At 38.7% G+C, this 14,489-nt stretch overlaps 1 protein-coding gene across 2 annotated transcripts; it reads right to left on the reverse strand.

Annotated features, from left to right (window-relative positions):
• Positions 1-205: 205 nt before the first annotated feature.
• pcmtd1 (protein-L-isoaspartate (D-aspartate) O-methyltransferase domain containing 1) lies at positions 206-14,243 on the reverse strand. 2 transcript variants are annotated; one of them, XM_062991997.1, is made up of 6 exons: positions 14,142-14,243; positions 6,922-7,376; positions 6,277-6,379; positions 3,430-3,601; positions 2,523-2,646; positions 206-595 (listed from the first exon to the last, which is right to left on the reverse strand). In XM_062991997.1, the coding sequence occupies exons 2-6, from the start codon at positions 7,226-7,228 to the stop codon at positions 228-230; spliced, it is 1,074 nt and encodes a 357-aa protein (XP_062848067.1). In that variant the 5' UTR covers positions 7,229-7,376; positions 14,142-14,243; the 3' UTR covers positions 206-227. The 2 variants fall into 2 exon arrangements, with proteins under 2 accessions (XP_062848067.1, XP_062848068.1); XM_062991998.1 differs by lacking the exon at positions 14,142-14,243 and adding an exon at positions 13,984-14,020.
• Between the last annotated feature and the right edge of the window lie 246 nt (positions 14,244-14,489).

Raw genomic sequence — 14,489 nt, forward strand, 5'->3', positions numbered from 1 at the left:
AAAAAGAACTAGAACTATATAGTCCCATTATGTCCTTGGTTTTAAAAAGATTGTAATATCCAATTCAAAGTCAGGATTATGAATCATTTGTAAAGTATACTGTAAAGTATATCCAACATTTCCTATTTTGCAAAAGCTTAAATTATACATTACTAAAGAAATAATTAAAGAGGAAAAATGTCAACAATAAAACATCTCAATCCTATACAGAAGCCCTGCTTACTTCTTTATTTTTCACGGTAGTACAGCAGATAGGCCTTGAGTGACTCGGGCAAAGGGAGGCTCAAAATCTTGTTTCTCAGCAAATTGATCCGTTCTTCAGGCTTGTCTTTCTCCTGCTCTTCCTCTTGGTTTTCCTCATCCTCCATCTTTTCTTCCTCATCACTTTCTAAGGCTTTAGGGATCAGTTGGTTGTCTACATAAACGTAAGTGCTGACACAATGGCGACGTTGACGGCGAGAGCGTCTTCGTTTTCGTTTCTGTGCTGCTTGTGGCACTGTGCCCTTACACACCTTCTCATTGTTGATGAGGTTGCGCAGTGTGCGTCGGATGTAGATACGTGCCAGGTCCTGCAGGCTTCGCACTGACAGCGGAGCTAAACATTAAATACAAGGACACAATTGTTAATGACAAAAAATACTATTAATATTGCTGAAGAAGATGTTAATAAAATTGTGTATTGTATATTTACATATGACATATTTAGCATTACACTGCTCAAAAAATAAGGGGAACATCACAGTATAACACAAAGTCAGTTAAACTTCAGCTAGGAAGCATAGGATTTGTGAATCAGTTTCACCTGCTTTGGTGAAATGACAGCAGGTGCACTAGAGGGTTAACAGCGAGACAACCCCCCAAAAGTGAATGGTTTTGCAAATGGTGGCCAAAGACAATTACTATTTCCTTATCCTTCCTGACTGATTTCTCTCTAGTGTCACTGGTAGCATGAGATGGGTATTTGCAGCCCATTTAGTCTGTACACATAGTCCTCCAGCTCCTCCAGGATGGACATATGTGGCATTGCAAAAAAAGGTCTCCCAGTGCAGTCTCAAAAGCATGGAGGAGATACCAGGACATACGCTGTTACACAAGGAGAGCTGGGCCTGGGCCGTAGAAAGGCATCAACCCAGCAGCAGAACTAGTATCTGCTCTTTTGTGTGAGGAGAGACAGGAGAAACACTGCCAGAGCCCCACAAAATGCATGTTTTTGACCAAACTGTCAGAAACAGATTCCATGAACGTGGCATGAGGACCCTACATCTGCTGTGTCATCAGGAGCATGCCCAGACATTATCAGGAGTGCTGACAGGCACATGGGGGCCTATGTACTACTGAGTCAAATTATTTAACTTTGTTAATGATTTGTGATGCGAATGATTTTGGTTTTCATTGATTGTTGTTTTGTAATGTTGTTTTGAACAAATTACACAATTTAAATCAGTAAATATTTCCACTTAAATCTTTTGTTTGTCAAGACCTGATTTGTAACTTAAGTGTTCCCTTATTTTTTCTGACCAGTGTTTATGCAATCAGTAATTCAGCCCCCTTAACTTAAAATGTATTATAATGAGGTGTATTAACTGACTAAAATATACAACAAGAAGTCTCAGTTAAAAGTCAATTTCACCCTAAAAGGCATAACATTTCTCCTCAAAATGCCTTGGCATTTCTATAAATCCATGATACCAGTCACATGGTGAGGACTGCCAATTCCTGCAGCAAAAAAAACATGCCCTTTCTTGCCCTCAAACAAATAGCTGATCCATATGGACCAAACAGTTCCAATTTTGATTCATCACTCCAAAGAACTATGTCCCAGAACTCTTCAGGCCTATCCATCTGTACTCCAGTTGATCCATATTGTGCCTCTTAGTCAAGCGTGGCATATGTTGTGGAGCCTTTTGCAGTAACAGGGTGGGTTTCTGTGACATGGCAGTATTTACAACATTTCAGCATTTTAACAGACGCTTTTATCCAAAGAGACTTACAGTACTGTCACAGTATACAGTCTCAGCAATTGAGGGTTAAGGGCCTTGCTCAAGGGCCCAACAGTGACAACCTGGCAGTGGTAGGGCATGAACCAGCAACATTTTGATTACTAGTCCAGTACCTTAACCACTAGGCTACAACTGCCCTACATTTACAAAATATCCTGCTACTCTAAAGTACTACATCATTCATTTTCTTTGGTCATTACCTGTGTCATTTGAAAGACTTCATCTAAAGCAAAATATAGCTCTGCAGAAACATTTAAGGGGTCAAATCCGATTTCCTATTGCTATAGCTATATTTGCCAATCTTTTTTCAATACTGTTTTGCTTAGTGTTTATTGGAAGTAATTGAACTTTATCTATTTTCTACTATTTGCATACACATGCAGTAATAAAAGTACAACCTGTTAATAGTCAACAAACATGTCTGCATATAATTCAGTTTTAAATGTTTTTTAGAAATCTGCTGCAGTGTACAATAATGTCTGTATATTTGTGTGTCTGTGTACATAGATTTTAGCAACTCACGTAGTATTACAGTGTCTGGCTTGTTTCCGTCACTTTTGCCTTGCTGTACTAAGGGTGCAAAGGATACAGCCAAGATCTTCTTACTATTCCATGAGCTTTGTCCAGTTCGGGTTATTTGAGTCAACTGCAAAAATCCAATCAAATAACATCCAACTCATATTCAAATAAAGATAAAGTGTCTAGGTAGGAAGTTAGGTATTAGGTTAGGTTAGATAGGTAGGTAGGTAGGTAGGTAGGTAGAGAGAGAATTTTTTTTCATCAGTTATGATGAAGCCCTCATCAGCCACTGTCCCACCCCTAACAAACAAACAGCCACTTATGTATAAAAGCCCAACAGGCAGATAGCAGACCTAAAATTTGATCTAGAGAGCTCAAGATCTCAGCACTGGTGGGCTAACGTATTTTACCACTGGACCACTCGAGCACCAAAAATAATAATGTTAAACAGTAAATCTGAGATAGAGAAATCAATTTTCAAACCATTTTTTAGTCATTATTTTTCAGAGGAAACCTTTCAAAATTAGTTTAAAAAAACATCCATCCTGACTCCAGCAGCTGTTTATTCATTTTCACAACCTGTATTTTTGACACTTAATTTTTCTGAACATTTTTTTTTTTTTTTTTACATTGCTAACTTTTTTAAACCTGGAAATTTTGCAGAATTCAGAGAACATAATTAAAATCATACAATTACATCACACATACTAGCAACTCTAAAAACTAAAAACATGACATGGTTGTATAAGGGACCACTGAGCTTAGTTTTTATTATCAACTTTTAAAAGTAAAAAAAAAAACTTTTCCACTTTGACATTGTCAGATTTACATTTACCTCTATTATTAATGAAACAGCACAAAAAGAGAAAAATAACCATCCATAGATAAAATTTGTGAGAGAACAAATTACCTTATCTTCTATGGGCATGACAAGAATGCCCCCAACTTTGAGCATGACCTTCATGTAGTTCTCATGGTCTTTCTGTACTCCTGCACCACAGTAGATGCGATCATACTGATGGCAGTCTGATGAAATCTCTAAACAATTTCCCACAACAAAGTGGGGCTCACAGAATTCAAACCTAAAATGGACACATACAAGTTATGAAAATGGATTTAAAGAATTTGCATAAATTTCACACCAATAAAAAGAGTCCTATCCTTACATGATTAAGCCCATTTGTTTGATTACAGCCAAATAAGGATATTTGCTGTATATTCACTATGTAAGTATTCAGACTCATTGACTTTTTGCCCACTTTTTGGTGTGGATTTAATTTTAAATGGATATAACTGCTTCTTTGCCCATCAATCCATATTTAAATCCCAACAATTGTGTGAAAACATATTTTTAGCTTTTCAAAAACTCTTATTTACAAAAGTATTCAGACCCTTTATTTAGTACTTTGTAAATGCTTATTTGGCAGTAATTACATCTGCAAGTTTTCTTGGTTAAGTCTCTACAAATTGGACATCTGTATTTGGGTAGTTTAACCAATGGCAAACCTTCTAATCATGGCAGATCTTTTCAAGCTGTGTCAGACTGGTTAGTAGAGGTATATGAACTGCCATCTTCAGATCTTTCCACAGATGTTTAGTGGTATTTAAATCTGAGGCACTTGAGGCCATTCAGAGTCCAATTCTAACCATTCTATCCATGCTGCTAAGAAGCACTCCCACATCATAATGTCTCCACCATATTTAATTGTAGGGATGGTATTAGCCAGGTGATGATCAGTGCCTGACTTTAACCAGGGACAGTGCTTGCTGTTCTGCTGTTCTAAAAGGTCCTCTAATTAAACCAGAAAAAAAATTCTCTCTCATGTTGCCACAGTCATTTACATGCCATTTAGCAAAATTCAAGTATGCTGTCTTATTTTACTTGTGGTTGCAAAGATTGTTGTCATTCCAACAGGTTCTCCAATCTCTGTACATTACTTTTATGGTGACAGCTGGGTTCTTTCTTGCTGGGTTGGTTCTACCTCCCTTACCAATTTATGCCTAGGTTGTGCCAAGCTTCTTCTATTTCAAAATGATTGAGCCCACTGTGATCCTGAGAACATTCAAAACATTAGATATTTTTATATTCCTGCCCTGCCACAATTTGATCACGGAGAGCCAGTGGCAGTTGCTTAGATTTCATGACTTGGTTTGTGTGCCGACAATACAGCATAAATTGTGGACCCTTAATAATCCAAGTGTGCGCCTTTCCAAACTATGTCCACTTTCCAATTTAAATTGCAACAGTGGACACCAATCAAGTTCTAGACACATCTCGATAATAATTAAAGCAAATAGGATGCACCTGACCACAATTTGGAGTTCCACAGCAAAAAGACTGAATACCTTTGCAAATAATTTATGGTGGGAAGGGGGTAAGAAACAACAAACAAACAAAAACTTGTAGACTGATGGGTAACAAAAGTAATTATATACATTTAAAATACAATTTACAACACAATGTGTCTCTGGGTTTGAATACTTATGCAATAGTTCATATACTGTGACAAACACAAACACAGTTTCTGTAACTGAATAAATACATCCTTCTAAAACACTTTCCATAAGTTTACTGTAGGTAAAGCTGGTTGAGTATTTACACATTCCTGTTGAGACTTTCCACAATTTTAGTGTTACAACTTGGGATTTTTACTATTTGATTAACCCAATGTCACAAAGGTATTTACAATCTTTGACTGCAATATATAATCAATTCTGCTAAGTCTGACCCAATAAACATTTAAGTTAACTTTTGACTTCAACTGCAAACAGTACTGTGAAAAAGTGTTAGCCCCTTTTGATATTCTATATATGAGTATTTTCCCCTTTATTATGCAAAATGTACTACAACACAAGACCCAATGCAACACCCATAAAATCAGTAACAGAAACAGTAATTTCCCTCTAAACGTATCGTTTCACACAAAGCAGCAACAACCACAACCAAACACTTGACAACAGAAGATCAGTCTTTTACAGGACAATGGTAGCTTATTGGTTAAGGCACTGCACTAGTGATCATTTACATTTAGCAGACGCTTTTATCCAAAGTGACTTACAGTACTGTGAGAGTATACTGTCTAAGCAATTAAGGGCCCTGCTCAAGGGCCCAACAGTGGCAACCTGGCAGTGGTGGGGCTTGAACCAACAACCTTTCAATTACTAGTTCAGTACCTTAACCACTAGGCTACAACTGCCCTGAATCAGAATGCTTCTGGATCAAGTTCCACCCTTACCAAGTTGACAGTGCATTCTACGTTCCGGACCAAGGTCTCTAAGTCAGTCGCATTGTTAAAAGTGTCTGCTAAAAGACCATAAATGTACATGTTACCATACCTGTAAAGACATTTGCAAAACTTCATTAATTTAGCCTCAGTGGAAGTCTTTTAAGGATGCTCCGCATGTTTTAGTTTATGCCAGAGCATCTCAGTGGGTTCAAGACTTTGACTACACTACTCCAAAACCTTAGTTTTGTTTGTTTTAAGAGGTGGACCTGCTCTTGTTCTTTAAATTGTTTTGTTGCTCCATCTACGACTACACACAAAACGAAACAAAAAAACCCAAAATGTTTAAACTTTACTGTATGTTTATTTAGCTTGTCTATCTCCTATTTTAAATCGTGGTTAAGATCTAAAAGACTTAGAACACGTGTGAGAATTATTCAAAAATAAAAGAAATCAGGAAGTGGGCAAACACTTCTTTATGACACTACATGCACAAACATAACATAACAGTTCCTAGAATAGATTCTGCTTACTTGTCAAAACTGTCACTGTTTTTAATGAAGCCGTCCAGCTTCTCTTTTGCATATTCCACCACATCCTTGTGGAGCTCCACACCATGATTTACTCCAAATGGGCCTAAAAAGAGTTTTAATAATTATATTTACACATAGCTAATATTTGAAGAGCATCTGTTATAGTGGTGAATACAAACAAAGAAGTAATATGTGGCTGAATGGTTGTATGAATTGAATCATTTGTCTTTTTAGAGAGTTTAATATGCTTTGAAAACACCAAATCAGATTGGTAATTAACTAATTATTGGTCTCATTATGTTAAACAACTGAATACAAGTCACTACTGTAGGCATGTGCTGAAAACATGTAACTCAATATATTATGTTCAGTATTATGAATACATTCCTTGCCCAGTAGGACATGAACATAAAACAGACACTTCTAGACCTCCTTCTAGACACTCATTTACATATGACATGACAAAAGGTCAGGTTGTTGCCTATACAACTGCCTACTTTGGAATCTGAGACCCAGACCAATCAAACTAAACCTTAAACAGAATAATTAATCAACTCTTAATAGCTACGTGCAAACAATTAAATACTTGTGTTCTTATTGGAATTCCTAGGTACAAAACAAAAAGGTTTAAAGACAGTCTCTCACCAATGATAAGGCCCACCATTGTGCTTAGGTATCCTGTTCCACTGCCCAGATTAAGAAAAGACAGTCCTTGCTGAAGATTTAATGCTTCCATGACCTCAGAATATATACAGGGAGCTGAAAGGTGGATGTTGCCATGCTTCCAGGCCAAGTCTTTGTATGCATTTTCCCTGAATCCTTCTAAGTAGTAATCTCCACGGTCTATGGCCCTGAACGCCTGCTCCACCCTTTCTGTGCGGATGTACTGTGCCTCCTTTAAGTTGTCAATCAAATCATCATTGTCTTCGCCAGCACTTACTGCTCCACCCATGGCACTTTTGTGGCCACAACAACAAAGAAAAAAAAGAAGTTTAAAGGTGACTTCTCTTCAGATCCAACAGAAAATGTTTCTTTGGCAGAGTGGGTGACAGATGGAGTGATTCGAATTCCATGCGGTCACTTTAGATCAGATTGCCTGTCTAAGAGAAAAAAAATAACATGACACAAGATTAGATTATTTCAGAGGTAAAGCAAATACTTCTAAATTACTGCTAGGCACTTTAGTGCCCTATAAAGACTAGAGTGCAACATTAAGACAAGTATGTTTTTCCAGTGTTTTCTTTATATTTTGTAAAATTCAATATTAAAATGTCCCCAAAGAAGGTGCAGAGGAAGCACAGTGGTTAGAAAATGAAAAAAAAAAAATCACTATTTGTTGTTGTATAATTACTCCTGCCAGTAGCTGTCACTGTGTATCAGACAAGAGGGGACAGTGAGTGAGAGAGAAGTTATTCTTTCGTGCAATTACACCTACAAAATACAATACTATTGAAATAAAGAAGGAAATAATAGAGAAATATGAGAGTTATTGTTGTTTCTGGTAGATACATTTTATATAAAAAAAGGAAATTTATTATGGTGTATGGTACAGCACATGTACTGTACTGAAATGTGATGTGTGTGTTTTTATGTACAGTATAGTACTACTACTGTGTATTGTTGTTTATTATTGTTTATTACAGTAATGTTTTATCCATTTATATGGATACACCTAAATAAAATGGGAATGGTTGGTGATATTAACTTCCTGTTTGTGGCACATTAGTATATGGGAGGGGGAAAACTTTTCAAGATGGGTGGTGACCATGGCGGCCATTTTGAAGTCGGCCATTTTAGTCCAACTTTAGTTTTTTCAATGGGAAGAGGGTCATGTGACACATCAAACTTATTGAGAATTTCACAAGAAAAACAATGGTGTGCTTGGTTTTAACGTAACTTTATTCTTTCATGAGTTATTTACAAGCTTCTCTTTGTTTACAGCCATTGACATGTTGCAGAGGTTAACATGTGAGGAGCGGATAGAAATTGTGTTGATGTCTGGTGAATGCAGTACCCGGGTCATTGCAGCAGATTTCAATGCAAGACACCCTACGAGACCACCCATCTCCCATGCTACAGTTAGCAAACTGCTTGCCAAGTTTCGTGAAACTGGTTCAGTGTTGGATTTGCCAAAATGTGGACGCATGAAAACTGTCACTAATGAAGAAACTTCAGTGGCTGTCCTTGCTTCATTCAGCAAGAGCCCACAGGGTAGCACTCGCCGCATGTCACTGGAGAGTGGCATCAGTCGAACATCCCTTCGGCGGATATTAGCTACTCACCCCTACGCACCCTTATAAACTCCAGCTGCTGCAGCATCTCAACGAGGATGACCCAGATCGGCGCACTGAATTTGCAGAATGGGCAAAACAAAAATTGGAACAGGACCCTCAGTTTACACAGAACATTTTGTTCAGTGATGAGGCAAACTTTTATGTGAATGGTGAAGTTAACAAACAAAACCACCGCTATTGGTCTGACACTAACCCACATTGGATAGATCCCTCCAAGACTGTTGGAACACAAAAATTGATGGTATGGTGTGGTATATGGGGTACAAAGATAGTGGGGCCATTCTTCATCAATGGAAACCTCAAGGCCACTGGATATTTGAAATTGCTACATGATGATGTGATTCCCTCTTTATGCACTGAAGCTGGCACGTTCCCTGAGTTTTTCCAGCAAAAATGGTGCGCCACCACATTATGGGTGTCAGGTCCGAGCATTCCTAGATGAACAGTTTCCTGGAAAGTGGATTGGTCGTCTTGGGCCAGTTGAATGGCCCCCAAGGTCTCCCGATCTGACCCCCTTAGACTTTTATCTTTGGGGTCATCTGAAGGCAATTGTCTATGCTGTGAAGATACGAGATGTGCAGCACCTGAAACTACGGATACTGGAAGCCTGTGCTAGCATTTCTTCTGCGGTGTTGCTTTCAGTGTGTGAAGAGTGGGAGAAGAGGGTTGCATTGACAATCCAACACAATGGGCAGCACTTTGAACACATTTTATAAGTGGTCAGAAACTTGTAAATAACTCATGAAAGAATAAAGTTACATTAAAACCAAGCACACCATTGTTTTTCTTGTGAAATTCTCAATAAGTTTGATGTGTCACATGACCCTCTTCCCATTGAAAAAACTAAAGTTGGATCCAAAATGGCCGACTTCAAAATGGCCACCATGGTCACCACCCATCTTGAAAAGTTTTCCCCCTCCCATATACTAATGTGCCACAAACAGGAAGTTAATATCACCAACCATTCCCATTTTATTTAGGTGTATCCATATAAATGGCCCACCCTGTACACTACCTGGCCAAAAAAAAAGGTCACACACTAATATTTCGTTGGACCGCCTTTAGCTTTAATTTCGCTGTGGCATCGTTTCCACAAGCTTCTGCAATGTCCCAACATTTATTTCTGTCCAGAGTTGCATTAATTTTTCCCCAAGACCTTGTATTGATGATGGCAGATTTGGACCACTGCACAAAGTCTTCTCCAGCACATCCAAAAGATTCTCAATGGGGTTCAGGTCTGGACTCTGTGCTGGCCAATCCATGTGTGAAAATGATGTCTCATGCTCCCTGAACCACTCTTTCACAATTTAAGCCCGATGAATCCTGGCATTGTCATCTTGGAATATGCCCGTGCAATCAGGGAAGAAAAAATCCATTGATGGAATAGCCTGGTCGTTCAGTATATTCAGGTAGTCAGCTGACCTTATTCTTTAGGCACATAACGTTGCTGAACCTAGACCTGACCAACTGCAGCAATCCCAGATCATAGCACTGCCCCCACAGGCTTGTACGGTAGGCACTAGGCATGATGGGTGCATCACTTCAGCCGCCTCTCTTCTTAACCTGATGCGCCCATCACTCTGGAACAGGACTCATCAGACCACATGACCTTCTTCCATTGCTCCAAAGTCCAATCTTTATGCTCCCTAGCAAATTGAAGCCATTTTTGCCAGTTAGCCTCACTGACAAGTGGTTTTCTTAAAACTACACAGCTGTTTAGTCCCAATCCCTTGAGTTCCCTTCGCATTGTGCGTGTGGAAATGCTCTTACTTTCACTATTAAACATATCCCTGAGTTCTACTGTAGTTTTTCTACCATTTGATTTCACCAAACGTTTAAGTGATCGCCGATCACGATCATTCAAGATATTTTTTCGACCACATTCCTTCCTCGAAGATGATGTTTCCCCACTGTCCTTCCACTTTTTAATAATGCGTTGGATAGTTCTTAACCCGATTTTAGTAGTTTCAGCAATCTCCTTAGATGTTTTCTCTGCTTGATGCATGCCAATAATTTGACCCTTCTGAAACAGATTAACGTCTTTTCCACGACCACAGGATGTGTCTTTCAACATGGTTGTTTAACAAATGAGTAGCTACTCACTGCATCAGTTAGGGTTAAATAACTTGTTGCCAGCTGAAACAATCACCCATGCAGTAATTATCCAATAGGAGGCTCTTACCTATCTGCTTAGTTAAATCCAGGTGGTGACAATTTTTTTGGCCAGGCAGTGTATAATCCAAGGGAAAATATACTTGTATTTATAACAAAAAAGACCATTTAAGACATTAGAAAGGTTAGGTAAGGGGGTGGTTTGGGAGGTCTGGCATGGATTAATTCTATTTACATTATTTCTTATGGGGAAAAATAGGTTTAACTAACAAACATTTTGACTTAAGAACAGCCCTTTGGAACCAATTAAATTCGTAAGTCAAGGGTCTACTGTACACATCAAGACATATTGCACAAACTGTATCAGGTGGACATTTAAACAGTTGCTTTACACTGTTACAATGGTGCTTTACTAAAAGTATTGTGTACCATCAGAGTTTACAGTTTTTGAGGCATTGTTTCCTATTACTGCCCAAATCTAGTCATTTCCAATTTCCCCAAGCAAATTATCAAAATAGTGTAAAGCCACCAAGTGCATTTTTCTCCACAGACCAGCAACAATTATCTACAGAAAGGAGGGCCACTATGCTCTTTTTATTCCTCCACCACCTCAACCAGGCAGTTGAGTTGACTCACTGTTGTAGTGACAAGGAATCCTCGTCCGACCTCCCCTCCCTTATACATGGAAAAGTTAAAAGAACACATTTTAAACCAGGATAAGGGCCATGTCTCAGAGCTAAGTGACTCTTTTTGCACCTCTAATCATCCAATTTGCTGTATGATGTATGTATAGCATAATTGCACAATAAACTTAAGTAAATTAAACTCATAATAAAACAAACTTTTCAGACAAACAATTATGTGTTCCAATTATTCAGTTCACAAAAAGTAGGTTGCAGAAATAACTGAAGACATGTAAACATTTGAATGTATCCATCTATATGGCCCAAATTTTGTGAAAACCTGACTCTGAGCCCTAAACACCACTTCCTCTTGTGACTAGAACTGCCTCCACTGTAATAGGTAGGCTTCTTATTTGGAGTGTGTCTGTTAGAACTTGTGTATGTACGGGTCAAATGATCATTTGTGACATCAGGCACTGATGAGGGAAGAAAAGGCCTGACTGACCACTAACTATCCAATCTCCCAAAAATGTTTAGGTCCGAGATTAAAGTCAGGGTTCAGCACAGGTCAATAAAGTCCAAACTGTGTCTACATGGCATCTCTGTGCACAGGGGCACAATCATGCTGGAACAGAAAAGGGCCTTCCCAAAACTGCTGCCACAAAGCTGGAAGCATATAGACCTGTTGGCAATATGTGTGACTAACACCTGAATTTTGTAATTAGATGTGGAGTCTAGTTAATATATTGATGGGTAGTGTCAGTGTAAGGCTTAGAAATGAAATGACCAGTAAGACAAAGAAACCACCTTTACAAAGAAATAACAACTGCTAAGAACTACAAGTTTCTTGAACATTAGGTTAGTCCCCACATTGTTTATTTGCATGTTTTGGGTCCACAGAAAATTTTGTTAAAATAGATTTGCTAAATAGATTTAAAAATTATTTATTTTTGGAAACATAATGTATTGATTAGAAGACATACACTGATCAGCCATAACATTAAAACCACCTCCTTGTTTCTACACTCACTGTCCATTTTATCAGCTCCACTTATCATATAGAAGAACTTCGCAGTTCTACAATTATTGACTGTAGTCCATCTATTTATCTAAATACCTTTTTAACCTGCTTTCACCTTGTTCTTTAATGGTCAGGACCCCCACAGAGCAGGTATTATTTAGGTGGTGTATGATTCTTAGTACTGTAGTGACAATGACATGGTGGTGGTGTGTTAGTGTGTGTTGTGCTGGTATGAGTGGATCAGACACAGCAGCTCTGCTGGAGTTTTTAAAATACCGTGTCCACTCACTGTCCACTCTATTAGACACACCTACCTAGTTGGTCCACCTTGTAGATGTAAAGTCAGAGACGATCACTCATCTATTGCTGCTGTTTGAGTTGGTCATCTTCAAGACCTTCAACAGTGGTCACAGGACGCTGCCCATGGGGCGCTGTCGGCTGGATGTTTTTGGTTGGTAGACTATTCTCAGTCCAGCAGTGACAGTGAGGTGTTTAAAAACTCCATTAACACTGCTGTGTCTTATCCACTCATACCAGCACAACACACACTAACACACCACCACCATGTCAGTGTCACTGCAGTGCTGAGAATGACCCACCACCCAAATAATACCTGCTCTGTGGTGGTCCTGGGAGAGTCCTGACCATTGAAGAACAGCATGAAAGTGGGCTAACAAAGCATGCAGAGAAATAGATGGACTACAGTCAGTAATTGTAGAACTACAAAGTGCTTCTGTATGGTAAGTGGAGCTGATAAAATGGACAATGTGTGTAAAAACAAGGAGGTGGTTTTAATGTTATGGCTGATCAGTGTATAAAAGAGTGTGAAAAAGAGTGGCTAGAGTAATTAATACCAACGCCCATAAACTTTGACGATTCTTGAAACCAATGTACTGCCTTGGCTAATGCAGAAAAGCTTAACATTACTTCAACTATACGAATGCAAATATGATCAAATAAATAAATGTGTTCTTCCGCGAGTTGTTTGTATTAACATGTTCCTTCCTTAGAGGGCACTAAATTCAATGCGCATTAAACTCAATTGCACTGTACACAGCTGCCAGGGTAGTTTGACTAGGTATTTAGAAAACATAAAACGCAGCAAGTGTCCACATGGTGCTGTTTTGAAGTTAACCATACATTACTGTTGGCCAACACTCCCAACGCAAAAAGTAGCACCTCAATAAATAACGATTGCATTCTGCATACGGTATTAGTAACGCCTTTGATGCGAGCAATAAGATAGTACTTTAATTCGCGAACTGCAAAAATGTCTGTTGTTACGCAATACACCCAACTGCAACCCAGCTCGATACTTTGATAGCTTACTTATTTATAGCTGGTTGTTAAGCTTAGATTGTTTCGGTCAAGAGAGTCGCATGTTTAGCTAACATTCCTTTGCGTTACTTAACCACCACGGCAAGGTACATCCACAAACACTGTAAAATAGCTAATAAGCAAGCTTTAAAAGATCACATAGATTTCACTTCATGTCATCACAAAATCGGCTTATTTGTTTCACTTGACAACAGTTTTTTTTAATAATCCCAAACAGGAAACGTAGCAAACCACGCAATCTCATATACATTTACAATACGCAAATTCGATGCATGGGTGTCTTATACCCAGTAAAACGATATAAGAATAACAGATGTACCGATTTATCCTTTGTCCTGAGACCCTCTGAAAACAGCCGTCTACTTTAAGTAGTTTAGCCAAAATAAGCTAGCCCTAGCTACAAGTAGAACAAGCTAAATAAAGAACAGTTAGCCTCAACCGGAGAAACAGTACCTACAAAAGAACAATTTTACTGACCTCTTTTCACTGATACAGTTTATGCGTGGTATTTGTGCCAGATAATGTATGTTCATCGACGTGCTTTAAACACCGCGCAATGAAACTGACTTCTGCTGTTCCACCGACCGCCGTTTTCCACGACCAGCTGAGAGGATGTAAACATATATCACGTGGCCACAGCAATTTGCGTTGAAGTTTTTCCCACCCGTATTTCGACAAAACACTGCCTCGTGTGCAAAGACTAGCAAAAGTGGGATATTTGGGACCAATTTGGTGGGGACTGAACCCTAAAGCCCTAAAGGGTTTAATGTACTGTTGTTACACATTGTAAACTCCATTGGTACTGCCTAGATTTCTGAAATAAGC

This window comes from Trichomycterus rosablanca, chromosome 3 (assembly GCF_030014385.1).
Source record: "Trichomycterus rosablanca isolate fTriRos1 chromosome 3, fTriRos1.hap1, whole genome shotgun sequence".
Lineage (NCBI taxonomy): Eukaryota > Metazoa > Chordata > Actinopteri > Siluriformes > Trichomycteridae > Trichomycterus > Trichomycterus rosablanca.

What these genes read in the sequence shown, in the direction of transcription:
- pcmtd1 (XM_062991997.1), bottom strand. Translation starts at nt 7,228, where the DNA reads ATGGGTGGAGCAGTAAGTGCTGGCGAAGACAATGATGATTTGATTGAC. An exon ending in AATGGTGGGCCTTATCATTG is followed by an intron (nt 6,380 to 6,921) that starts GTGAGAGACTGT and finishes AACTCTTTTTAG; the next exon opens with GCCCATTTGGAGTAAATCAT. An exon ending in GCCAGACACTGTAATACTAC is followed by an intron (nt 596 to 2,522) that starts GTGAGTTGCTAA and finishes TTTAATGTTTAG; the next exon opens with CTCCGCTGTCAGTGCGAAGC.